Consider the following 25277-nt stretch of genomic DNA (forward strand, 5'->3'; position numbering starts at 1 on the left):
GTGGTGGTTCTTAGTTTGTTTCCATATAAACTTGTGATGACGTTCCTTTCAGACAGCACTACTATGCTTTAATGAGACTGATGATTTTATCTAGGATTTTATCAGAAATCCCCACATGTTTTCCCGGGTCTACCCTGTTTGGTATGATGCCATTTGACATTAAGTAATTTGTCATAATAATTGCCATTTGGCATGATTCTGAATCCTATTAATTTGCTCTTATCATACTGTCGAAGGCTAGGGGCAAGACAGATACAGCGAGAGCTAGGGGCAAAACAGATACAGCGAAAATGACTCTGTTATCGAAGTGTTGCTCAGAATCCCTCTGGATCACTCTGGTTTTCCCGATGTGTTGCCTGATACCAGTGAAAAATCGAGCAGTCTTGCCCGATTTTCCGCTTCGTAGAGACGTTCCTGAATGGATTTCGAACAAAAAGTGTTACTCAGGATTGCTCAGAGTTGCTCCGGATTGCACAGTGTCTTGCCACTAGCTCCCGACCTCATGACATCTTGATACCTCATCAGATATTGGTTTCCCTTCCTTATTGTCTCTTGGATTGTATCGCATCTTGGTCTCCATGCTTTGCGAAACAACAACTAGGGCGTTCCTGGGCCCATAATCTGTCGGAACTTCCGACGGGACAAGCTATTCGGCGGACCAGAATTCAGACAGGGTGTCTACTACCTGAAAAAAAAACCTGGAAAACCGGGAATCCTCAGGGAATTTTATTTAACAGGGAAACACCTGGAATACTCAGGGAATTTCTTGAGTACTCGGGGAAATTTTACTCCGAAAAAAAAAAACATTGGGTCGAATGAACCTGGTAGTAAAAATCCATATAGAAATTTGGCTACAAGGATTTTGTCCAGAAATTCCGTCAGAATTTCTTTCTGGAACTTCATTAAAAATACCTCCTGGAATGTCTCCCAGGATTTTTTATAAAATTCCTTCCGCATTTTTGACGCTATTTTCTTGGTATTCCTTTTTGATTTTTTTCCGGAAATCCTCCTTCCAGGATTCCTGAATTCCAACCGATTTCTCCTGGAGTTTTCCACGGGGATGCTATTTCTTCCCAGAGTTCCTCCAGTGTTTTGCTCAAAGAAATCTTCGTAGGATTTCTACCAGAATTTATCCCGAATACTCTATAAGAATATCTGTCGGGATAAATCGTGGAATTTCTTTCGGCACTCCTCACGGAAATTTTACCCGATTCCTTCCGGTGTTCCTCTTGGGACTTCCCCAGAAGATCTTCACAGAATGTCTTTCAGAGTTGCTAAAGGAGTTATTCCTGGGGTTTCTACTAAAGTTCCTCCAAGGGTTTCTGAAGGAGTTTTCACGAATTTACTGCAAGAGTTCCTCAAGGGATTTCTTTCATTTTTTTGGGCTTTCTTCGAGATGTTCTTCCTGGTTCTTCTTCTTCTTCTTGGCGTACCGTCCTCACTGGGACAAAGCCTGCTTCTCAGCTTAGTGTTCAATGAGCACTTCCACAGTTTTTAACTGAGAGCTTCCTCTGCCAATGACCATTTTGCATGTGTATATCGTGTGGCAGGCACGAAGATACTCTATGCCCAAGGAAGTCAAGTAAATTTCCTTTACGAAAAGATCCTGGACCGACCGGGAATCGAACCCGTCACCCTCAGCATGGTCATGCTGAATACCCGTGCGTTTACCGCCTCGGCTATATGGGCCCTGTTCTTCCTGGGCCCTGTAGCATAATCGGGCTAATAATATTAGCTACAAGTTACAAGTTACAAGTACTAATATTACAAGTGCTAATAATTTGTGTTGCATAAAGGCTCAATTTTCCACTAATATTATTAGCACTTGTAATATTAGTGACCATGAAAATACAAGTTGTTTTGGTTCATTTACCTGTCAAAATTCATCCGACAGTTCACTATTAATTTGAAATGGCAGTTGATGTTTGTTTATATTCTGCATTTTCCGCGTAACATCCGGAAATAACTTCATTTATTCCGAAGTTTTGCATTCTCTATACAACAGAGGAAGTAAAATTTTCATTATGCTACAGGCCCCTGGTCTCCTACATGAATTTGTTAAAAGTTTTCGCGAGGTTTATTTTGAAGTTTTATCTGATATTTTTCTCAGAGTATCTCCTGGAACTTCTCTCAGAAGATTTCTTCCGATGTTGGTTATGAGATGTCTCTCAGAGTTTTTCTTAATTTACCCTGCATTTTCTCCTAAGATTTTTTTTCCAGAGTGCCTTCTGGGATTTCTGTTGGAGTCGAAGCGACTGGACCATTTGTAGTATGCCATATTTAGTTGTTTAATAAATTTGTCATTCCACTATCGTTACTCAACCTATCAAGACGTCTTCCAATTCCGATAGGTTATGAGCCCAGCGAAACGGGACATAGCCAGAAGATTTTCAAGCAGTTTTATTTCAACCGAAGATTTTCTGAAGAAGTAGTTCTGAAGCTCTTACCACGATGACCAACAACGGAGGCGGAGAAGCTGGAAGCGGAACGGGATCGGGATCAAGCGTAGCGGCTTTGGATCGTCGGGTAGCGCGGACCGCCGGAAGCAGTGTTGTCTTGACGTTGGAAAAGCTCAAGGGAAGAGAGAACTACGTGACGTGGGCGTTCTCGATGAAGATGACCCTCATCCGGGAAGGCACGTGGAGCGCGGTGGAGCCGCGACAAGGTGAATTCGTTGATGAAGACACGAAGCAGTGGGCGTTGGCCACCATCTGTCTTAGCTTGGAGAAGACCAACTACAGCTTGGTGATGACCGCAAAGGACGCAAGGGAAGCTTGGGACCAGCTCAAGAAAGCTTTTCAGGATGACGGAGTCTACCGGCGGATCAGTTTGCTACAACAGCTTACTTCGATTCGGTTGGAAAATTTTCAAACAACCGAAGCGTACGTGGATGCCATGGTAACGACGAGCCACAAACTGGCGGAGATGAATTTTGCCGTTAGCGACGAGTGGATGGCATCGTTGCTGCTGATGGGACTGCCGAAATACTATGCTCCCATGGTGATGGGTGGAAGCATCGGGTCAAGCTTTGTCGGCCGATGCTGTCAAGTCCAAGATCCTCCAGGACGTGAAGCCGAAGCAAGGACCAAGGAGCAGCAACGAAGAAGGTGCGTTCTACAGCGGCGAGCAACACCAAAGGCGCCGTAGGGGCGGCGGTACGAGCAAGGGTAAGGACGATTGCTGTTTCACCTGCAATAAACCTGGCCATTATGCTGCGAATTGCCCGGACAAGCCCGGATCGTCGAAGCGCAACAAGGGACGCGCAATGTGTGCAGTTTTTGCCATCGGCGACGTGCAGCAAGAGGAGTGGTACTTCGACTCCGGAGCGACCACCCACATGGCTCGTGTGGGAACTGGATTCGAAGACAAGCAAGAGCTGGCGTTTCAAATCGGGACGGCGAACAACGGAACCATGCGGTCGCAAGCAAGAGGTACGGTCAACTTGGACTGCGTTGAAGGTGACGTGGCCTTGCAAGAGATACTGGAAGTTCCAGACTTGGCGGCAAACCTGTTATCCGTGAGTAAAATTTGTGCCAAGGGATTCGAAGTGCTTTTCACGAAGCAAGGATGCCAAGTTCTAACCCAGGACGGAGAAGTTTTCGCATCGGGGATTCCGGAACGAGGATTGTACCGGCTCAACCGGCGCGAGGTCAACCGAGCGTACACGGCTGCAGACATGACCATGTGGCACAGGCGACTAGGGCACCTTAACAAGCAAGGTTTGCAGAAGCTCCAAAGGATGGCGGACGGAATCCAATTCAAGAATTCCGATAACCTGGAATGTGTTGCCTGTATCCAAGGTAAGCATTCACGAGATTCGTTTCCTTCTAGCGAGAGTCGGGCGAAAGAGAAGCTAGAGATTGTGCACACGGATCTGTGCGGGCCGTTTGAAGTTCCCTCGATCGGCGGCAGCCGATACTTCCTGAGTTTCATCGACGATGCGACGAGGAAGGTGGTGATCTACACGCTCGAGACGAAGGACCAAACCCTCGAAGCATATGAAGAGTTCAAGGTTATGGCGGAGCGCCAGACGGGCAACAAGCTGAAAGTCCTACGCAGCGACAACGGTCGCGAGTACGTGAATTCAAGATTCAAGGCAAGCATGGCTCGTGACGGGGTGCGACACCAGAAGACTTGCCCCTACACTCCCGAGCAAAACGGGATAGCCGAGCGGATGAACCGTACCATACTGGACAGAGTGAGGAGCATGCTGAACGATGCGAATCTGCCCAAACGGTTCTGGGCGGAGGCGGTGAACACGGCGGTTTACCTCATCAACCGTAGCCCAACACGAGCGCTGGCGGGAGAAATGACACCGGAAGAAGCGTGGACGGGCAAGAAGCCACATCTGGGCCATTTGAAGACATTCGGTGCAACAGCGATGGTCCATCAACCGAAACAGAAGCGGAGGAAGCTAGACGCGAAATCCATCAAGTGTGTCTTTATGGGCTATGCTGAAGATACCAAAGGCTTCCGGGTATACGATCCGGAGAGGGACAACATTGTCATCAGTCGTGACGTCATCATCGTGAATGAAGAACGCAGCGAGTTCGGAGCACAGAAGGATCCAGTCGAGTTCATCGAGATTGAATTTCCGGAATGGATCGAAGAAGCACCAGTGAGGGTGCCAGATCGCCGTCTGGATGAACCGGAAGTAGCAAGCGGTGGATCGATTACGGGAGGAGCAACTGCTCCGGCGGAACCTTCGGAGGACAGCTCATCGGACACCGACTTTGAAGACGCCGACGACAATGATGCCATTGCGCTCCCACCGCAATCAGTAAACCCAGCTGTCCTAGAGCATGGGTTAAGGCGCAGCGGTCGGGAGCGCCACCGTCCAGGCAAGTATAGTGATTTTGTTTCCTACGGTACGCATACTCGCCCAAACATTTCCCAACAGACACACCGTGATGACCGAGGAGAAGTACACCGGCCGGCAGAGATGAGCGATCCAACTTCATACAGTGAAGTGCTGAAGCGGCCAGATCGGGACAATTGGATTGAAGCCATGCGAGAGGAGATCCAAGCTCTGGAAGGCAACAACACCTGGGTGCTGGAAGAGCTGCCGAACGATCGAAAGGCCATCCGAAATAAGTGGGTTTTCAAAACCAAGCGAGGCGTCGACGGGCGGATTGAGCGGTACAAGGCCCGTTTAGTCGTCAAGGGCTGTTCGCAGCGGCCAGGCATCGATTTCGAGGAAGTTTATGCTCCTGTGGTGAGGTACTCAACGATTCGGTACCTGATGGCGATGGCTGCGAAGCACGATTTGGATACGAGCAAATGGACGCCGTATCTGCATTCTTGCAAGGTACGCTGGGCGAAGAGGAGCTGTACATGGACCAGCCAGAGGGGTTCAGCGTGGACTCGATGAAGGTATGCCGACTGAAGAAAGCGCTGTACGGCCTAAAACAGTCCAGCCGGGTATGGAATCAGCAGCTGGACGTGGCCCTACGAGAATTCGGACTGGAGCGGTCGAAGGCGGATCCATGCCTTTACTACAAGGTCGTAGGCAACCGGATACTGTTCTTGACGGTGTACGTGGATGATTTCCTAATATTCACGAACAACAAGAAGCTGAAGAAGGCCCTGAAGAAGTTCCTGTGCAGCCGGTTCCAGATGAAGGACCTCGGCGAGGCGAAGCACTGCCTGGGCCTGCGAATAAGAAGAGATCGTGTTAAAGGTGAAGTAAATCTAGATCAAGAACACTACATTGAAGAGATGCTGGAGAAGTACGGAATGGCGGATTGCCATGCCGCGGCTACGCCGTTCGAGCCGAGTCTACGATTGGAGAAGTCAATGTGCCCGAAAACGAAGGAGGAAGAAGACGACATGAAGAAGGTACCGTACAAAGAAGCCATCGGAAGTTTGACGTACCTGTCCCAAATTTCAAGACCGGACATTAGCTTCGCCGTAAACGCTGTAAGCCAGTACAGCAGCAATCCAGGACGGCAGCACTGGGAGGCGGTGAAACGAATCTTCCGATACCTGCGAGGAACTGCTGGCAACCGCTTGTGCTACAAAAAGGAAGGGAACCCGGACATTGCAGGCTACACAGACGCAGATTGGGGAGGAGACGTCGACACCCGGAAATCGACGACGGGCTACGTCTTCGTAATGCAAGGTGGCGCAATTTCCTGGAGCGTGAAACGTCAGCCGACGGTTGCGTTATCGTCATGCGAGGCCGAGTACATGGCGATGTCCCGGACCATTCAAGAGGCGTTGTGGTGGCAGAACATGCTGGAGCAGATTTTCGGCAAACGGAAGGTCGATATCCTGTGCGACAATCAATCTGCGATCTGCGTTGCGAAGAATGGATCGTACAACCCCCGGACGAAGCACGTAGACATACGATACCATTTTGTACACGATTCTCTGGAAAACGGTGCGATCGAGCTGAAGTACATCAACACCAAGAAACAGGCTGCTGACGGTTTCACCAAACCTTTGGCGCATCAGAACTTGAAGGCGATGAAGCTAAAAAAAGGAATCGAGGATTAGGGAGGAGTGTTGGAGTCGAAGCAATCCGCGATTGACTGGACCATTTGTAGTATGCCATGATATTTAGTTGTTTAATAAATTTGTCATTCCACTATCGTTACTCAACCTATCAAGACGTCTTTCAATTCCGATAATTTCCACAAGAGTTATTGCTGATATTTCTCATTGAATTCTTCTCTTGCATTCTTTCAGAGCCAGGCTGTTTCTTATAGTTGCACCGGATTTCTTGCAGTGATCCACCTGAGAGTTTTTACAAATATTCTGCGCATTATTCCAAAAAATCTTGCCGGAATCTTTACCAGAAAATGTTCCGAGATTCTGGATACTCCTTTAGGGATTTCTCCCAAAGTAATTGCAGGGATTCTTCTACGAGTTTTCCTCAGAATTTCTCCTGAGATAACTTACGAAATACCTGAAGGAAATTCATGGAGAAATATTCGTGGGAATTCAAATAAAATCTTGCGAGAAACTCTGCCAAGTGTTATTGAAGAAATCTCGATATGAACATCAGGAAAAACCTGAGAAAAAAAATGAGACATCTCGAAAAAAGTTCTAGGTAATGTAATCCCGAGAAGAAATATTAAGGACATCCAAGGAGGAATTTTGAAAACCTCATGGAATCCTGAAAACAGTTGCGGACGAAGTTCCGCGAGGAAAACAAGAGGAATATCGGAAAACTATCGTTAAAAATCCAATAGTTTATGGATAGCTATCCCAGAAAACCACTGAAAATGCATAGACACTGGCTTCAGTTGGCGGCTGTACCGATTGAACGAAACTTAACACGAAGTGGCTACGAATAAGAAGCTGTTCTCGTGAAAAAATTCAGCGCTCGGAGCGGGAATCGAACCCTCATCCCCCGGAGTCTAACCGCATACCAATGACATTCTTGAAGAAACTTTGAATAGTTTTGGATGGATCTTCAGGAGGAATCCAGCGAGAATCTCTAGAAGTATATCGGAAAACCTTTGCAAGAAATATCGGGACGTACTCAAACAGATATCTCGTGTGAAAGAATCCTGCGGAAAGCCAGGAAGAAACTCTGGAAGGAATTCCAGCAATTATGCTCAGAAATCTTGAAAGAATTCTTAAAGAGTAGGGGAACTTACGTATTTTCGGCAGTTTTGTTCTCTTCGTCATGGGGTTTTTTTAACCTGTTGAACTCAGAGTTGGCATTAAATCCTTCCCAACCAAGCTCAATATGATCAAGTTTCAGGCAATTTGGCCGGCATAAATTCCTCACGACGAAGAGAACAAACCTGCCGATGATACCCTAAGTCACCCTTTATAATTTTAAGAAAATTTGGGTTATTTTTTTGAATTATAAACTTTCAAAATTTATTCTGGAAAAACCTCAGGGAATTTTATTTTGAGATATGAGTAGACACCCTGTCAGAACGGGAAGACAAGGAAGCTTTGAAACCGGATATACAACCGGGAACGACCGTGGTACAACTCGTTACTTCAACAAGTTGTAATCTGTTGTAATTAATATTGATAGTCGTGAAATATACAAAGAACTGTAATAATAAAGCACTCACATTGTGAGATCATCGAAGATGAATGATAAACATGATAACTAAACTTCGGTGAAGATCTTCCAGATCAAGGACTCTTCATCAAAATCTACTAAAGATACACCTTAGCCCATTTGTTTTGCACTGACTAGCATTTTATTCCACCTTCAGGTGGACGCTCTCATCCGGCTGGATGAACGGTACCATCTCTCCGCGAACCAGACTACAGAAAAACTGCCCTATCGAGATCGATCGCATCGCCACCGGCGAACGTCCTTTCTTAGCAGCACCTCCATCATCGAAAGGTGCCGCTTCTTCGTCGCTACTCCAGCTTACTCCGCTCCAGAAGCTGGAACTCGATCGCGGTGCGATGTAGATTATGGTGATGTTCTCCCGGGCTTGCGCACCAATGTTATAGATCTCCATGCTCTCCAGGCTGGTGTAGACTCCGCGCAGCCAACGGATCATTCCGTCGAACGGGAACTGCAGGATCGTTCGGCGGATCGTCATCAACGTAAACGACGCGCAGTAGATCGCGAACCGGAGCTGTGTCGAAGCGAGAAAGAAAAATCAGAATTAGGATTAGTTGAAAATGGAACTTTATTGCAAGAAGTCATACCATAGCGAAGACCACGTAGTACACCAGGATGGTCGGCAGCAAGAACAGCAGCACCGCGAAGGTCAATGTGGCCAGGAATAGCTGCCGGTTCATGTACTCATGCGACTCGACCCGATCGCGAAGCACGTTCTTCTTCTTGCCCAGGACAATCCGGCACAGGGCCCGTATGCCACCGATTTCGATTCGATACAAACTAGAAATGGAAATAGTGTCAGTTTGACAATGGATCGAGAAGCAAACGACCAAGCAGGACTTACACGGCCGCGTAGATGTAGAAGCAGTGCGCGTGCAGGCTGATTAGTATGATCAAGTCGGACAGCATGGCCAGCTGGAAGGAAAGTCCCAGCAGACCGAGGATCGACAGCGGAAGGAACAGAAACCGGATGGCCGGTGAGACGATGATCAGGAACGACCACCAGAGGTTGACCTGGTACAGGAAGCAGCTCAGGAAGAAATCATTGAGCGGAGCGTTCAGTTTCAGGCCGATGGGGCTTCCGCGGAGAGTTTGTAGCAGTTCACGCAGGTAGTGCACCACCAGCTAGGTTAGAGGATAGAAAAAGAACAAGTGTGAATAAGCCTCCTTTGAGCTTTTCAAATTCGGAATGAGGTCCGAATGTAAAGAGATATCGGTTGGTGTAATTATAATCAATTTTTTTATATACATTTTGTAAGGATGTCGAAATTTTACTACATATTTTGGCAACTACGAGTACTCACCCCAGCATAGTGCATAAAATATACTCCTGGATTTCCGAAGTACAAGACCAACGACAGGACAGCAACTCCGAGGCCTATATCGAATAGGAGAGCCCATTTGGCACTAAAAAGAGAACGAATTTGATCAAACTAGTCAATTTCCCGAACAACCTAACACACGGTGGCCCAGTTTTAAGAAAAGCTGAACAAAACCAATATTCGTAATTCAACGGAATCCAAAAGTGTGTTCTCAAATCTCGCGTTTAGTATCATACAGGCGTATCTACAATGATCGATTTCTCTTCATCGATTTTCTCTTCGGATTATTCCGGGAAATACGACCAATATTCGGATGATCTATCGGTGTATTTCGGTTAGGGACGACTTGCACTAGCATCTAAAACAACAAAAACAACCAAAAATGATTTGCCGGTCAAGTTATTAACCAAAGAGATAATCGATGAAGAGAAATCGATCATTGTAGATACGCCCGTATGATACTGAGCGCGAGAAATTATTATGCAAATAATGACCACGCCCACTGGGAACTTGACTTTGATCCAGAATGTATCCTTTCGGAGGTTATGTGGAAGCGCAACTCAATGTCATATAGCAATATGTATTCGATTTTAGAAGCAACTTACGAGAATCGTGTACTGACTACAGCTAGGTACTCGGGTATCCCAACTGGCTTTATTGAACGCATCCACCAGCATCCATGGTCACTACTTCACAGTAGCGAACTCCCTTCGTTTTACGCTGGAGAACTAACTCGGCGTTTTTTTGTAACTGACAAGATAGCGTCCATGGTCGCTCTTCTCTAACCGGAAGCCGAATTGGTTACTCGAAAGACCATCAGCACCCTCCATGCACCTCTCTACAGTCTATTGAGGATGGTCCTTTTTTTTAGTTTTTTTATTGTGCATTTTAACGTATGCTAATTCTACACTTGAGGATGGCTTCTTCCCCGCTATGTCGAGCATATTAGTAATTTCCCAGCCTTTGGTAATAGGACGATGCTGTACCGCTTCCAAACCTCTGAAAATACTCCCTCATCCAGACATTTCTACACAGCAGATATGAACATACCCGGAGTTTTTGCAATGGCTACTTTTAAAGCCATGTTCGGAAATCCGTACGGGCATAGAGCCTGACCTACGCTAAAGGATTTTGCAGGTTCCTCATTAGTCATCCTCCTCTCATCGTCAGCGGTCCTACGAAAGAAGGCCAAGGACTCGGAAGATAAATCTTGAAGAGCCCAAGCGGGATGAAACGGGAACAGGCTCTTGTCTTGATCATCATGGTCCTGTAGCTGTAGGCACCAGCACCATGGGTATGTCTTGGCACTCTGATAGGGATCCTCATGTAACTGGCCTTTTTGCTTGCCCTTGTTTCGGTCTTCAGTGCGCTTATTCGCAGCCACGAAAGACATCCGTCGTTTATCCCGAATCCGTACGTGTGCATCCGTGGCCTAGCACGTAGGCAGACAAAGCGTAGAGGTTCCCAATAGCTAGAGTCTATCCGAGAACAGTGCTATCAACTGGCCACCGCTTAGAATGAGTAGGTTTCACGGTGTAGCGTCTCGCTAAACGCCTTGGCTTGGCCTTCGCCTAGTCGCCCGCTTACACTTGCTGTCTGATGCTAATTGTAGTCTATACTGTAGCGAACCGCCAGTTGAGAGTGTAGGCATCGTCTACCCTTCAGTTTGAAGTACTGGTACTGGAGCTATGAGATTAGATGTCGTTTGATCCAGTTGGAAACTCTTCAGGCGCGCCGAAATATCGCCAGGGTTATGTTTGTGGCTATGGGCAGATGGCCAACTGTATTTCAAGCAGAAATACAGGCGATTATTGAATGTGCCTATATTTGTTTAAAACGTAACTATAGAAATGCAAACATATGTATCTTTTCTGATAGTCAAGCTGCATTAAAAGCGTTAAAATCTTTTACGTGTACTTCCAAATTAGTTTGGGAATGCATTCAATTACTACAGAAGGTATCTAAAAAATGTTCAGTAAACCTTTTCTGGGTACCTGGGCACTGTGGAATTGAAGGTAATGAAAAAGCAGACTGTTTAGCAAGACTTGGGTCATCAACTTTTTTCCTAGGTCCAGAGCCATTTTGTGGGGCCGCAGAATGTACCTTCAAAATGGAATTAAAGAACTGGGAAAAGAAGATGATTGATGATACCTGGCAAAAAACAACAACAGCACGACAATCGAAACGATTTATAGTACCTAACAAAATTATAACTCAAAAACTTCTCAGCCTGTCAAAAAAAGACTTGAATACTTTTTGTGGCCTTATAACAGGGCACTGTGCAAGTAAATACCATTTGAAACAACTATGTATACTCGAAGATGATACCTGTCGTTTCTGTAATAGGGATAAGGAGGATTCTGAACATTTGTTATGTACCTGTGAAGCACTTTTCCAACAAAGATGCACATTTTTCGATAAAGGTTTTATAAAACCATCAGATGTATGGATGACTTCTCCTAGCAAGGTAATACATTTCATTCGATCTGTTATACCGTACTGGGATAACGCCTACCGTCAGCAAGTGGAAATCACTCAAACTCATAGTGATATGACACACTGATATAGGCAAAAACATTAAAACGGGGCCGTCCACAATAGATCAAAAAACTGGTCGCAGTAGAAAATGTACCCAACAGGAAAAAAAAAAAAAAAATGTTTGTGGCTGATACAATTCGAGGAAGAACAGACTGCCCAGCAACTCTGGCGGCAGTTGATTTGAACGTCCGTCCAAAAGCGCTACAAAACAATTATATGCTGAGATTACCGCTCCAACGCACCGACTACGGCCAGAATATCGCTATTCATGGTGCCCTTCGAGTCTTCAATAGGGCAGCAACCGGTTTCGATTTTAATTTGTCTCGTGCAACAATCAGACGTAGTTTTTCTGTGATATTTTGTACAAATGCTGACGAATAGTGATTTTGTGTTTGTGTAATCTGTTGTTATAGTTGGTAGTATTAAATAGTTTTATCCATCATTGGGACAAAATTGTCTGTTGATGTAAAGAGAATAAATAAATAAATAAATAAGTACGCTTCCTCTGGTTCCGGCTCCAGTTCCGGTTCGAGTACAACACCGAAGAAAAAATGTGCTCGGAAATCCAAATATTGAAATTTTATTCCTTATTGTAATATTTATAACACATCAGATAGTCGGTTCGGTAGAGTTCTTAATTAGACATGTGAGCCATATAAATAAACAAACTGGTAAAAAACCTGAACCAATACAGTGGCTGTTCTATTAGGTATTTGGTCAGTGAGGGACGGATGTTGCCTTCATAGCGGATCTATACCGTGTGCACACCAGTAACGGCAGTTCGAACTGACATTGCACTATATGATGGACGAGCTGACAAGATGAAGGCCCATGGTAATAGCGGCTGGCCTTAACGCCTGGGCCTGGGCCGTGAAATGGAGAACCAGTGGCACTAGTCGTACTCGATACTTCTACATTTAAATGATACAGAACCTAGGGGCAAGACAGATTCAACAAGAGTAACTCTGTTATCGAAATGTTGCTCAGAATTCTCCTGGATAGCTCTGAATCACCCTGGTTTTCCCGAAGTGTTGCCTGATACCAGTGGAAAATCGAGCAGTCTTGCCCGATTTCCCGCTTCGTAGAGACGTTTCTGAATGGATTCGAACAAAAAATGTTACTCAGGATTGCTCAGAGTTGCTCCGGATTGCACAGTGTCTTGCCCCTAGTACAGAACGGAGTCCATATCCACGTGGATGGTTTTGTAGTTTTGGCCCAACAGGACCTGGCCACCGCTTAGAATGTGTAGGTTTCACGGCGTAGCGTCTCGCTAAATGCCTTGGGGAACGTTCAAAAATTACGTCCAACACTTGGGGGAGGAGGGGGTCTACAAAAGTGTGTGTTGAAATCAGGCACGTGATATTGGAGATAAGCACTGTCGCTGGAAGGTGGCAGCAGCTCGTCCTCTCTGGAGCCACCATATGTTGACGACGGGGCACTTACACTCCGTGTGGTGTTTCTGTCAGCTGCCGCGACGATCACTTGGCGATGACGACGACGACGATGATGGTAATCACACCACATCAGATGCACGGTACCGTTGCGAAGGGAGACGGTATTCGATTCCGCGTGTGCCGATCAACAGGCAAGAGAAACGCACTGAATAAACTGTCGACGACCGAAACTACTTACTGATACTCGGAGGATTGAGTGGTAGATAATTAAAATCGATTGGTCCAAATCGAATATGAGAGCAATCAACTGGCCTTCCTAGATCCGGTCAAATTCTTTCGCATTCGAAGACGTGACTTAGTCGGATGAGGAAAAGTTGATCGCAATGCATTTATATTTTTTCTAGACTCATGCCAAAGTTACTCGCATTCGGAACCGTGGCGTACCAGAGTGAGAAAATAAATGCTTGCCCACACTTGAATCGGTGTCAAACTGGCCTTTTCAGACTCTTGCCAAAGTTACTCGCATTCGGAACCGTAGCGTGCCAGAGTGGAAAAAGTTTGATCGATTCAGTATGATTTAGACTCCTCGATTCTAAATACTAAGTAACTCTTTTCAAAGACTTGAATTTTCCAATCAAGCTCCAGCCAACTCCTTTCGCATTCGAAGGCTTGGGTAATAGGAGGGATTAGAAAAGATTAAGCTTCTCAAAGTGCTTGGTAAGAAGGATTTCGAGTAGCAAGTGAATGAGCGTTCTGTAGCTTGTGACGTACAAGGCAAAACTGCTACCGTCTTTATTGTTCGATCGCCTTTTATACTCTCGTCCAGACATTATTCGCACCCTCTTTTTACATGTCTTTTCCTGATTCCTACGTAAAGCATAATTATTATATGTGTATCGTCCAGAAACTATGCTCACCCTCTTTACATCATTAATTAACTCATGATTCATCAAAATTCTAACTTGTATACATACAATCCTGCAATGAATCTTTCCAACAAGTTTTGCTTACAAGTTTTGCTAACAAATAATTAATCCCTGATCAAAACCTTTTCTGGTACTCGACCATTACAATACATTGGAGTTGTGTTCTTGTCTTTACGTTAGTTGTGAGCATAGATAATTGATAACAATTTATATCCTATCGGTGCATGTCTGGAACTAACAATTACAAATGGCGTAGCTTGTATTCTAGTTTAATGAATTTCACAATATTGCGTAATTATAAATCATGCTTATGTGTAAGTGCTATTCGATTGCGCAACATTAAATCCGATGGTGAAATTCCATACCGCGCTTGCGCATTTACGCTGTGAAACCGTGAACATACTTGAATATGATATCGTTTCTAATATGAATTAGAATGATTCATCCCCATGTATGCTATGAGTATGCGTTCCGGGCTAATCGATTACTACGCACGCGCAGTTTGTTTCGTTCTTGATCAGTCATCCTCGATGCTGCGCTATCGTAACATATCGTAACATATCGTATACAACGTTATGTGAAAGGTCGCTCGTTTTCAATTCGATCTAATTGATTTTGCATATTGCAATTTACACTGGGTATCATGAATATGTGACCAACACGATTCACAAAACGTTACCTCTACGATTATTATACAAGCTTTTGCGTTAGATTATAATAAGCGATTTGTTTAATGCTAGATGTAGGAAATGATTGGAATTAGTGTGCTCTAGTTGTTAGAAATTAATGTACTTCACGCGTCGCGTTCGTAACAGTGTGACAGTACGTGTATTTGGTATAGGAAAATAGCGTGACAGAGGGGGGAGGGGTGTCTAGAAATCCCAAAAAATGATGGACGTAATATTTGAATCTTCCCTTGGCTTGGCCTTCGCCTAGTCGCCCGCTTACACTTGCTGTCTGATGCTAACTGTAGTCTATAGGGCACTGCACTGTTTTGATTTTGTATGGGATTTTGACGTTTCGTGGCCTTGTTGTTTACAAAATTTCTGTAAGAGTGAAAGAGAAGGAGAGAATTTCTTGCAGTGCCCTATAGAGGCTTGCAGCGAAAACCTAACCTAAAAGAAATCCCATACGATTTGTAAATATTGCCCTCAAATTTTTTTGAGAGCAAGGACGGCTTTATGGACCGACGCCGAAGGAAAGAAAGAGAAGGAGACAGTGATGACGTCAGCGTGCAAGCGCTCATACTGTAGCGAACCGCCAGTTGTGAGTGTAGGCATCGGCTACCCTCCAGTTTGAAGTACTGGTAGGTTCTGTATCATTTAAATGTAGAAGTATCGAGTACGACTAGTGCCACTGGTTCTCCATTTCACGGCCCAGGCCCAGGCGTTAAGGCCAGCCGCTATTACCATGGGCCTTCATCAAAACGACGTATCAACATAGGATTTGCGTGTATTATACGTCGTTTTGAAAAAGTATCCGAGATATAGTGCAATGTCAGTTCGAACTGCCGTTACTGGTGTGCACACTAGGCCTGTCCAGCTTTTCAAAAATGTTCTCTGATTCTCAAGTCCACCCCCATATTTTGATTGGCATCCTAAAAGAAGTAACTGGTCAAAATTTCAGCCAAATCCGTTGAAATTAAGAGGTGCATCAAATCAATTTTGTGTTTTTCGACTATTTTTGAACTTCAAAAAATCATAACTACTCTAAAGCATGTCGAAACTTAATTCTTTCGGCAGAAATTGAAAGCTATACTTGTCTGCTACAACTTCTCCGAACAACGTGTGCCAATAAAATTGAAGGAAACATGTGTAATTATCACATTTGTAATCAGAAAAACCTTAAATAGTTGATTTTTTGATAGATTTCGTTCTGGAACACCCTTATATACTTGATAAGTTGGATTTTTCAAAACGGCATCATATTCTCCAATGTTTTTTGGTTATTTGCTTCTTTGACACCAATGCTGTAGGAGTTGAGCAAAAATTACTAAAATTCGTGAAAGTCAAATGCGGCCTAAAAACTAGCTTTTTGGAGGCAATCACGTTGTGGCGCGAAATTGTACTGAACGTAGTAGCTTTGCTTCCTAGTAGTTTGCCTTGGCTACCCCCTACCACGGGTGATAACAAACAAGCGCGATGACAGGTGTTGGCTATCATATCAGTGCTGACGCGATGCCACTTTTTGCGCGCCAAAGCGTGATTGCACCCGAAAAGCTAGTTTTTAGGCCACATTTGGCTTTCACGAATTTTAGTAATTTTTGCTCAACTCCTACAGCATTGGTGCCAAAGAAGCAAATAACCAAAAAACATTGGAGAATATGATGCCGTTTTGAAAAATCCAACTTATTACGTATATTAGGGTATTCCAGAACAAAATCTATCAAAAAATCAACTTTTTAAGGTTTTTCTGATTACAAATGTGATAATTACACATGTTTCCTTCAATTTTATTGGCACACGTTGTTCGGAGAAGTTGTAGCAAACAAGTACAGCTTTCAATTTCTGCCGAAAGAATTAAGTTTTGACATGTTTTAGTGTAGTTATGATTTTTTGAAATTCAAAAATAGTCGAAAAACACAAAATTGATTTGATGCACCTCTTAATTTCAATGGATTTGGCTGAAATTTTGACCAGTTGCTTCTTTTAGGATGTCAATCAAAATATGGGGGTGGACTTGAGAATCAGAGAACATTTTTGAAAAGCTGGACAGGCCTAGTGCACACGGTATAGATCCGCTATGAAGGCAACATCCGTCCCTCACTGACCAAATACTTAATAGAACAGCCACTGTATTGGTTCAGGTTTTTTTACCAGTTTGTTTATTTATATGGCTCACATGTCTAATTAAGAACTCTACCGAACCGACTATAGATAGTAGAGTAAACAGAGTTTACTCTACAATCTATAGTTTACAGGGGTGGTAGATCCTACCCTCTACGCCCACCCAAACATGCCCACCTGCGCGCCATCTGCTGTTGGTTCTAATTTGTAAACATCTTTTGTTTAGTTGTTTATAAACATCAACAATAGCAAAAACATTAGCGTTTTTCTCTTCCTTTCGGTACCGATGCTCAGTTTTTTAGGTAATTATCGAAATTTCTTGAGTTGTAGTGTTAAATTATCCTCATATTTAAGCACCAGAACCGCTCTGGGAGTTTTCAATTTTCAACCGATTTCCGCACTCCAAACAAAACGAAAACAAAAACAAGCGAGAGTAGAGGCAAATATTTCATAATGGCGAAAACAAAACACTGATTTTTTTCGGAATAAAATTTTTCAATATAATCTAAATAAAATGTGTGGAATTATGCTTGAATCACATGCTGATTTGCTTTTAGCATGATAAAACGGTGCTAAAATCCATTTTGCGAACGAAAATAGATATTTTCTTGGCTGGCCGTTACGTCCTTCTAATGGTACTGTGATACTCTTCAGCTTGACAGCTCAAGTAATAATAATCCTATCAACGCCATGGCCTACTCAGTGATGTACCAAACTACCACATCTCCTTTTGTTCAAATAATAATGCAATTTTGTTCTACTAAAAAAGTAAAACATCCAAAAATCCTTCATTTTGTGCTTGTAGAAGAACCGATCAATTGTCAAATAGAACTCTATCTGTAGTAGTAATAGATGCACTGTTCTTGCAATCTGATTATCAATCTCTCTAAAGTTACTCTTAGGAGGACTGCGTGAGTTAATTTGATTTTCAACTTTCAATAAAATTCTTTTATGTTATTGTCTAGAACGAATTGTTGTTTTTATGAATCGCGGCTATTGTCGTACCATATGAGTGAAAGTATTACAGTTTTTTTGACCTTTCTGCCCCTTTCAACACTGATTTTTATCCACTCTTTGAGTGCCTTTTAGCCGGACAGATTTCAATCTGCCGCTTTGACGTCTCCCTTCTCTAAGGCGAGACATTATTGCCAGCCCCGGCCAGATTTTCATCTGCCGCTGTGGCGTCTCCCTCCTTTGAAGCGAGACATTATTGCCAGCTCCGGCCGGAATTTATCCGCCGCTTTGGCGTCTCCCTTCTCTGAGGCGAGACATTATTGCCAGCCCCGGCCGGAATTTATCCGCCGCTTTGGCGTCTCCCTCCTTTGAGGCGAGACATTATTGCCAGCTCCGGCCGGAATTTATCCGCCGCTTTGGCGTCTCCCTTCTCTGAGGCGAGACATTATTGCCAGCCCCGGCCGGAATTTATCCGCCGCTTTGGCGTCTCCCTCCTTTGAGGCGAGACATTATTGCCAGCCCCGGCCAGATTTTCATCTGCCGCTTTGGCGTCTCCCTCATTTGAGGCGAGACATTATTGCCGTCCACGGCCGGGTTTTTCACCCGCCGCTTCGGCATCTCCCTCTTTCGAGGCGAGATTTTACGATTTCCCTCTTGTCTGATCCGAGCAGATGCTATCCGTCGGAAAACAGACTATTTATAATTACCTATTCCAATTTTATTCAGCTCTGCTTCTTGTCCTTTCGTTTTTCTCCTTGTTTTTCACGAGGTGTGCAGCCAGAAACACGAAAGTGATTTCCTTTCAAATATCCGCCGATCCTTTCCCTTCTTCACGTTGGTTTCCTGTCTCCTCGTATCCGTTGCTTCAGAAGTTAAATCTTCGTGGACTCTTGTTAAACGAGCGGGTTCTTGCTCGTCGCCAATGTGATACTCTTCAGCTTGACAGCTCAAGTAATAATAATCCTATCAACGCCATGGCCTACTCAGTGATGTACCAAACTACCACAGGTACTAAAATTGAATAGAGGGTAGGCGCAATTTGTTCCCAATTGACAGCCAGCTTACTCCCCTGGATGTTTACGTTTTCAATCATCATCCGGTTGATGATGGTTAATGACTGTGCGCAAGTCAAGCGTAGTTTTTGAAACTGGCTAAAACCATAATTAGATTTTTTTATTTATTTTTTTTTTTCGCAAGTTAACGAGTGAATCGCAACGAAAAAAATACCTTATTAATTATTGAGTTTCGTGTTGCTTTTACGACAGCTTTTGAGCCTATTTTGGCCCAAATTTCTCATATCTCCAATTTATCGAACAAGTATCTTTTCAAAAATTACACGATATTCCAGCAAAACAAACGTGCGTGGAATTCTGTCAGTTGACGCCGCTGCTGCGATCAGCTGTTCTGAAACGTCTCGTAAAATGGCTTATAAAGCTCATATCAATTTATGAGATGACCTCAACAACCATGCTCCACCCCTGGCCTCTCCCGTCACGCTAGCAGAGTAAATCAGGCCAAACATTTCAAAAGGTCCTATCTGCATTTGAGAGGCTCTCTTTGTTCACTTTCTCTTTCAATTATTGCAATGTAATGGTACACTTTTCAACTATTTTTGCAGTACAAATCAAAAGACGATTGTTTTGACTATCGTTCAATGCAAGGAGACAATCATAATACAACTAAACAGCTGAGATATTAACGAAAGAGAGGGAAACCCGAGGGGGGCGACACATCCAGATGTCAGAGCGAAGTGTGTAAAAAACGCGATCGAAACGCGAACGTCAACAAACCGACTCAGTTTTGAAACGGATTTGTACGTGAACGGTTGCGTGTTGTCGTTTCACATAAATCGCGAGTGCTAAACAGCAGAAATTCCGGAATTCGCATTCGATTGCGATTCCGGAATTCACGACACTTGATTTAGACTAAAACTAATAGACTACTTCTAGAACTACCTACTATGATTTGATAATTTTTGCCAGCTATTTTCAAATCTGGACCACTGTGAACCGCTTGTATATAAACTTACCCTTCGCTGCCCTTGTTCCGAATACTGGTGTACCACTCGGAAAAATGGTAGAACAACGCCGTCTTCCGAAGGAAAACCCTTAACACTGCCAGAACTGGCCTCATCAAGACCTCCAGCACCCTGGCCAACCGACAATCCATCGCATATCCGAATAGATCCTTCAGGGCCGAGTTCCTGAGCGGCTTGGACGATTTGATCAATCGCGCCAGATGCAGCAGGTCGTTATCGTTCTCGTCCGGCTGCAACAGCTGCTGCCGGTTCTCGGCCAAATTTGCGAACCCCTGCTCGTCGTAGATGATCAGCACCTTGTTCAGGGTTTCGATGGTCACCCCTTTGACTTTGGTGGCGACGTGTTTGATTCGGCCTCGGTCCGATATGGACAACCGCAGGAAATTTTCCTCGTGGAGGGTGGCGGTACCGGATGTGTCCACGACATCCTGCAGGTGCTGTTGGCGGTGGTAGTCCGACTCACTGCAAATCTCGCCGATCAGATACGTACCCGGGAGCAGGCGGCTATCTAGCACCACGAATCGAATCTCGTCCCGTTGCACCTCGATCAAGCCGAATAGCTGGCAGAAGGTGCACTGCTCCACCAGCTTGGACGAAAGGTAGATTTTCACGTTCATTTTACGGTGGATTTTGGACGCATTTTCAGAAAACTTGGGGCACGAAATGAAACTATTTTTTTGAGTTGATGGCGCTTCTGTGACGAATAGGGAACTAAAACAAAAATGAGGAAATTTACACTGAAGCAAATCACCGTGCAAATCAAATCAAAGGGCAGTTTCTGAAGGGATTCCTTATCAGTTTGACAGTTTAGTCGATTTAGACTTTGCAATTTAGAGTGTAAGCTACCAAAATAAACAAACTCGTCCAAAAGTTCCGCGAAATTTCCGGCAAAATGATCAAAAATCGTCTTTTCCTGTTGCTTCTGACCAGCATCCTGATAGTCGAAACGGCCCAGATCACCAAAGACAACAAGGACAGTCCCGCGTCGTCGTCGTCATCATCGTCTGTGAATCAGCAGCCGCACGAGTTCAATCCGCTCGGGCCGCTGGTCAAGTGTTCCTTTCTGCCGTTGGAATTCATGGACTGCGACGAACCGCTGGACCACAAAGGTAATCGCACAGCCAGGGACGAGCTTGGCCATGGGTGCGTCAAGTTTGGTGGCGTCCACTACGATGACGTCGAAACGACCAAGGTGCGCTGCGTGGTGTTCGAGAGCATCGAATGCTTCGGACCGCGGGAGTTCATGCGGGATGGGTTCCCTTGTGTCAAGTATACGGACCACTATTTCGTGACCACGCTGCTGTACAGCATTCTGTTGGGGTTCCTTGGAATGGATCGGTTCTGCCTGGGACAAACGGGAACGGCCGTCGGGAAGCTGCTGACCCTTGGCGGGATCGGCATCTGGTGGATAGTGGACATTGTGCTGCTGATAACGAACAATCTGCTACCGGAGGACGGAAGCAACTGGAACAATAAGGTCTAGTCACGTTGGAAGGTAAGAACATTAACTAGTTTATCAAAGCGCTTAGGTAATTCCTGTTGAACAGATTTGTGATGCAAACCGTAAAACGGGGTGAATAGAAACAAATTACTTATTGTAAAAAATATGGTAATTATGTTTTGAAGTCCATCAGAAGCAAAGTATCGATTTTAGAAGCAAAGTATCGATTTATAGGCAAAAAAAAACTTCCGCCATTAAAATTGCGTTTTATCGATTTGGTATGTATTCACAGACTAAAATATTTTTCGACATTTGACAATTTTTTCTTCATTTGGTGAATTATTGTAATCTAGTCTTAGAGTTTTATTTGAATTAAAAGTTATTTCCGTCTTGAAATTGAAAAAAAATATCGAAAATTGTAAAAAGCTGTTTCTATTCGCCCCATTGCAGAGCGAATAGAAACAAGCAACCTAGTCCAAAAAAGTTAACGAAATAAAAATTGGTTTTGAATCCTAATTACAGCAGTTAAATAGGGAGATGGGACTCAAAATTGAGACCCTTGCAACTGACTTTATTCCGCACGGTTCCAGAAATACTTGCCCAAGTATGCTGGAAGGTGTTTCTATTCGCCCCGTTTTACGGTACTGGTATCAAGTGGCTGGTGCGTTAGGCATAAAGGACATTGGCATAGAATTATTTCAAATAGTGAATACAGGGGTTTTCAGCACTTTTGGCTCGCGGTGCACTTTTGGGAAATGAATTGCTTTGCGGTGCACCTGTTCATTATAGTAAAAAAAAAAACGATTTGAGAGTTTCTTAAAATCGCTGTTATATTTTCCAAAGTGTCTTCCTGGTGCAACGATATATGTTGAAATACTGTTTCCATTGATATGATAACCGTCAACCCCCGTTGTTTGAACGACTCCTCATGCAAACCAACCAGTTTTAAATTTCTTAAACTTCTAGTAACCCTAAGGGCGGTTTGCTGTTTTGTTTAAATCCTGCGTTCAAACACGCACGACAGCGAGGTCGAATGCGCGAAACAAACCAGATGTCTAAACTGTGGGGGGGGAACCACCGATCCGACGACCGAAGATGCCCTGAACGAAAGAAGCAAACGAAAGTGAATGAAGCGGTCCAGAAGAGAAGGATAACACAACCAACGATAACGATTTGCTGAGAAGGTACGAGGAGTTCCCGGAACTAGGCGAAGACAACGAGCACGGGACGACCAGAGCTTGGAGAGGAGGATGGAAGCCACACCAAGGAAGGAAGAATAATCAACGGAAAGGGGCCAAGAGACGACGCAGAAGCTCATCGAGCGCCGGCTCTGAAACATCGAGCAGAAGGGACGATACATCAAGAGACAGGACAGAGATAGGAAAACTGATAAGAAAGTCGAAGAGTTAGGGAAGAGGATCAACGTGATAGGAAGAATCATAAGACTGCAGAAAGGAGTGGAAGAAGAATGTCAACAGCAACAAGACGAAACCAGCATGGAGGCGCTGATCATCAGAATCAACACGGTACTGAAGGAAATCGTCACGGAATTCGGGAAAACATAACAGAAACTGAGAACCATACATAAAACGAGAATAACAACAAAAACATCAGCAGAAATGGACATTAAGATATTACAAATCGACATTCAGTTTATCAGACCAACAGACAAAAGAGAAGAATTAGAGTTTTTCCTGAATACGGAGGACATAAAAATAGCAGACGGGCTTGGTGGTCTAGTGGCTACCGCTTCTGATTTATATGCAGAAGGTCCTGGGTTCAATCCCCGGCCCGTCCCTTTTCTCCTACTTTGTATCTTTCTATATACTCTCTCTCTGCTCTCTACATATACAACTCATGTATATAAACATGTTCATAGCCGTCGCTAGAACAGAAACGGGTTGAAAAAGCCGTTTCCCTTCCTTCCAAACTTTCACAGCACAGTGTCACAATCCTATTAGAAAAACGCCTACAAGTTATGCAATCAAGCGAACTGTGCCGCACATCTTCAAAATAATAAAAAAAAACACACACAATTCTATCACCTTCCCCTGGTATCCACAAACCAATGTGTGAACCTTCTGCCAACCAATTCCCACCAACACTCCAACATCCGCATGAATTTTGTGCTGGCGCAGAGGTATATTCGGCCAGATGTGGATACAAACGATTGCAATCATCACTTCCTTACCCCTTCCCCACATTGACCTGCAACCTGACGTGGCAGGCGCCATTGTCGCCTTAAAATAGAAGATCATCAATGCTCACACACTGAAGATGCCTGCTAGTCCCCGGCAGTTATCTCATTGGTCCTTGTGTGAGTGTAGCTGGTCTGGCGATACTGGAGTAGCATCCACGGGCGGTCAATCAAGCTCAAGCTCAAGCTCAATACGGAGGACATAAAAATAGCCTGCCTCCAAGAAATATGGCTAAAAGAAGGAGAATCATTCAGGATGAGACTAGGGGCAAGACAGATACAGCGAGAGTAACTCTGTTATCGAGATGTTGCTCAGAATTCCTCTGGATAACTCTGGATCACTCTGGTTTTCCCGAAGTGTTGCCTGATACCAGTGAAAAATCGAGCAGTCTTGCCCGATTTCCCGCTTCGAAGAGACGTTTCTGAATGGATTCGAACAAAAAGTGTTACTCAGGATTGCTCAGAGTTGCTCCGGATTGCACAGTGTCTTGCCCCTAGGGATGAGAGGATACACATTGGTAAGCAAACGAAGAGCAGAAGGATACGGAGGAGTAAGGATTTTGATAAAGGACGGACTAGATTTCGAACCGCTCAACATCAGGCGGTTTCTCCCATTAGAAACAATAGCGGTCAAAATCACAAACCTAGACCAACCATTAATAGTGATCTCGGTCTATGCGCCGCCCGATACATCCATAACTAAACAGGTAGAAAACAAACTGACAGAATTCTTCGAAACGGTGGAAACAATAAGCGAGGAGATGATAGTGGCCGGGGACTTCAATGCGCACCACGCAATGTGGGACGAAAGTAGGAGAGAATAGGGAAGAGCATGCAGTAAAGGGAAGACCATCGCAACCGCCATGGAAACCTCAAAAATCTGTGTCATCAACGACGGAACAACGACCACTATCCCGAGGATCGACAGCAACGCGTCAGCGATAGATTTGACGCTAGCAACGAGAGGAATAGCTAACAAAACAATCTGGGAAGTCGAAGATCAATCTTTTGGAAGTACTCATCTGGTCATCAAAATGAGCGTTCAGTTAAGGATTCCGATAGCAGAAGTGAGGACTACAAAGGTCAACGCTAGGGTCAACGTTACGAAAGCTATAGAAGAATTAAATACTATTCAACCACAATTTATATACGATCTAGAAGAGCTCCAGACAATATTCGAAGAAGTGATAGAAAAATCTAGCTACATCGCCAAAAATAAAAAGGCTAATTACCTGAAACGCTGGTGGAATGCCGCGATACAAGAAGCATACAATCACAAAAGAGAATGTCTGAAAAACTACAACAGATAAAAAACCCTAGGAAACCAACAAGCCTTCAAAAAAGCTCAAGCAACTCTGAAAAGGTTGATACGCAGGGAAAAAAGAAAGGACACTCATGAACTACGGGCAAAAATTGACAAAGACACACCTATCAGCCAGCTTTGGAATATAGTAAGAGGAGTTAACGCAGCGCTCACAGGAAGACGGCATCGCAACACGTAGTAGAAACACAAACAGCGAGACAATATCTGGACAACATCTACAAAGAACCGATCAGCAGACTACCAGAACCAACACACACAAGTCAGGAGCAGGACGAAAAATTGGACGATCCTATCACAACAGAAGAGCTCG

General features: G+C 44.4%; 2 protein-coding genes across 2 annotated transcripts; one reads left to right on the top strand and one right to left on the bottom strand.

The window, feature by feature from the left end:
• Window positions 1–8083: 8083 nt before the first annotated feature.
• Window positions 8084–20721, bottom strand: LOC109622450 (uncharacterized). The gene is made up of 5 exons (XM_020076777.3): window positions 19997–20721; window positions 9352–9454; window positions 8892–9172; window positions 8635–8827; window positions 8084–8561 (listed from the first exon to the last, which is right to left on the bottom strand). Exons 1-5 carry the CDS (start codon window positions 20620–20622, stop codon window positions 8172–8174), a joined length of 1593 nt encoding a protein of 530 aa, XP_019932336.3. The 5' UTR covers window positions 20623–20721; the 3' UTR covers window positions 8084–8171.
• A 93-nt stretch (window positions 20722–20814) lies between these two features.
• Window positions 20815–23072, top strand: LOC109622449 (TM2 domain-containing protein CG11103). The gene has a single exon (XM_062846618.1). The coding sequence runs from the start codon at window positions 20898–20900 to the stop codon at window positions 21486–21488; it is 591 nt and encodes a 196-aa protein (XP_062702602.1). The 5' UTR covers window positions 20815–20897; the 3' UTR covers window positions 21489–23072.
• The last annotated feature ends 2205 nt before the right edge of the window (window positions 23073–25277 follow it).

This window comes from Aedes albopictus, chromosome 1 (genome assembly GCF_035046485.1).
Source record: "Aedes albopictus strain Foshan chromosome 1, AalbF5, whole genome shotgun sequence".
Classification (NCBI taxonomy): Eukaryota; Metazoa; Arthropoda; class Insecta; order Diptera; family Culicidae; genus Aedes; species Aedes albopictus.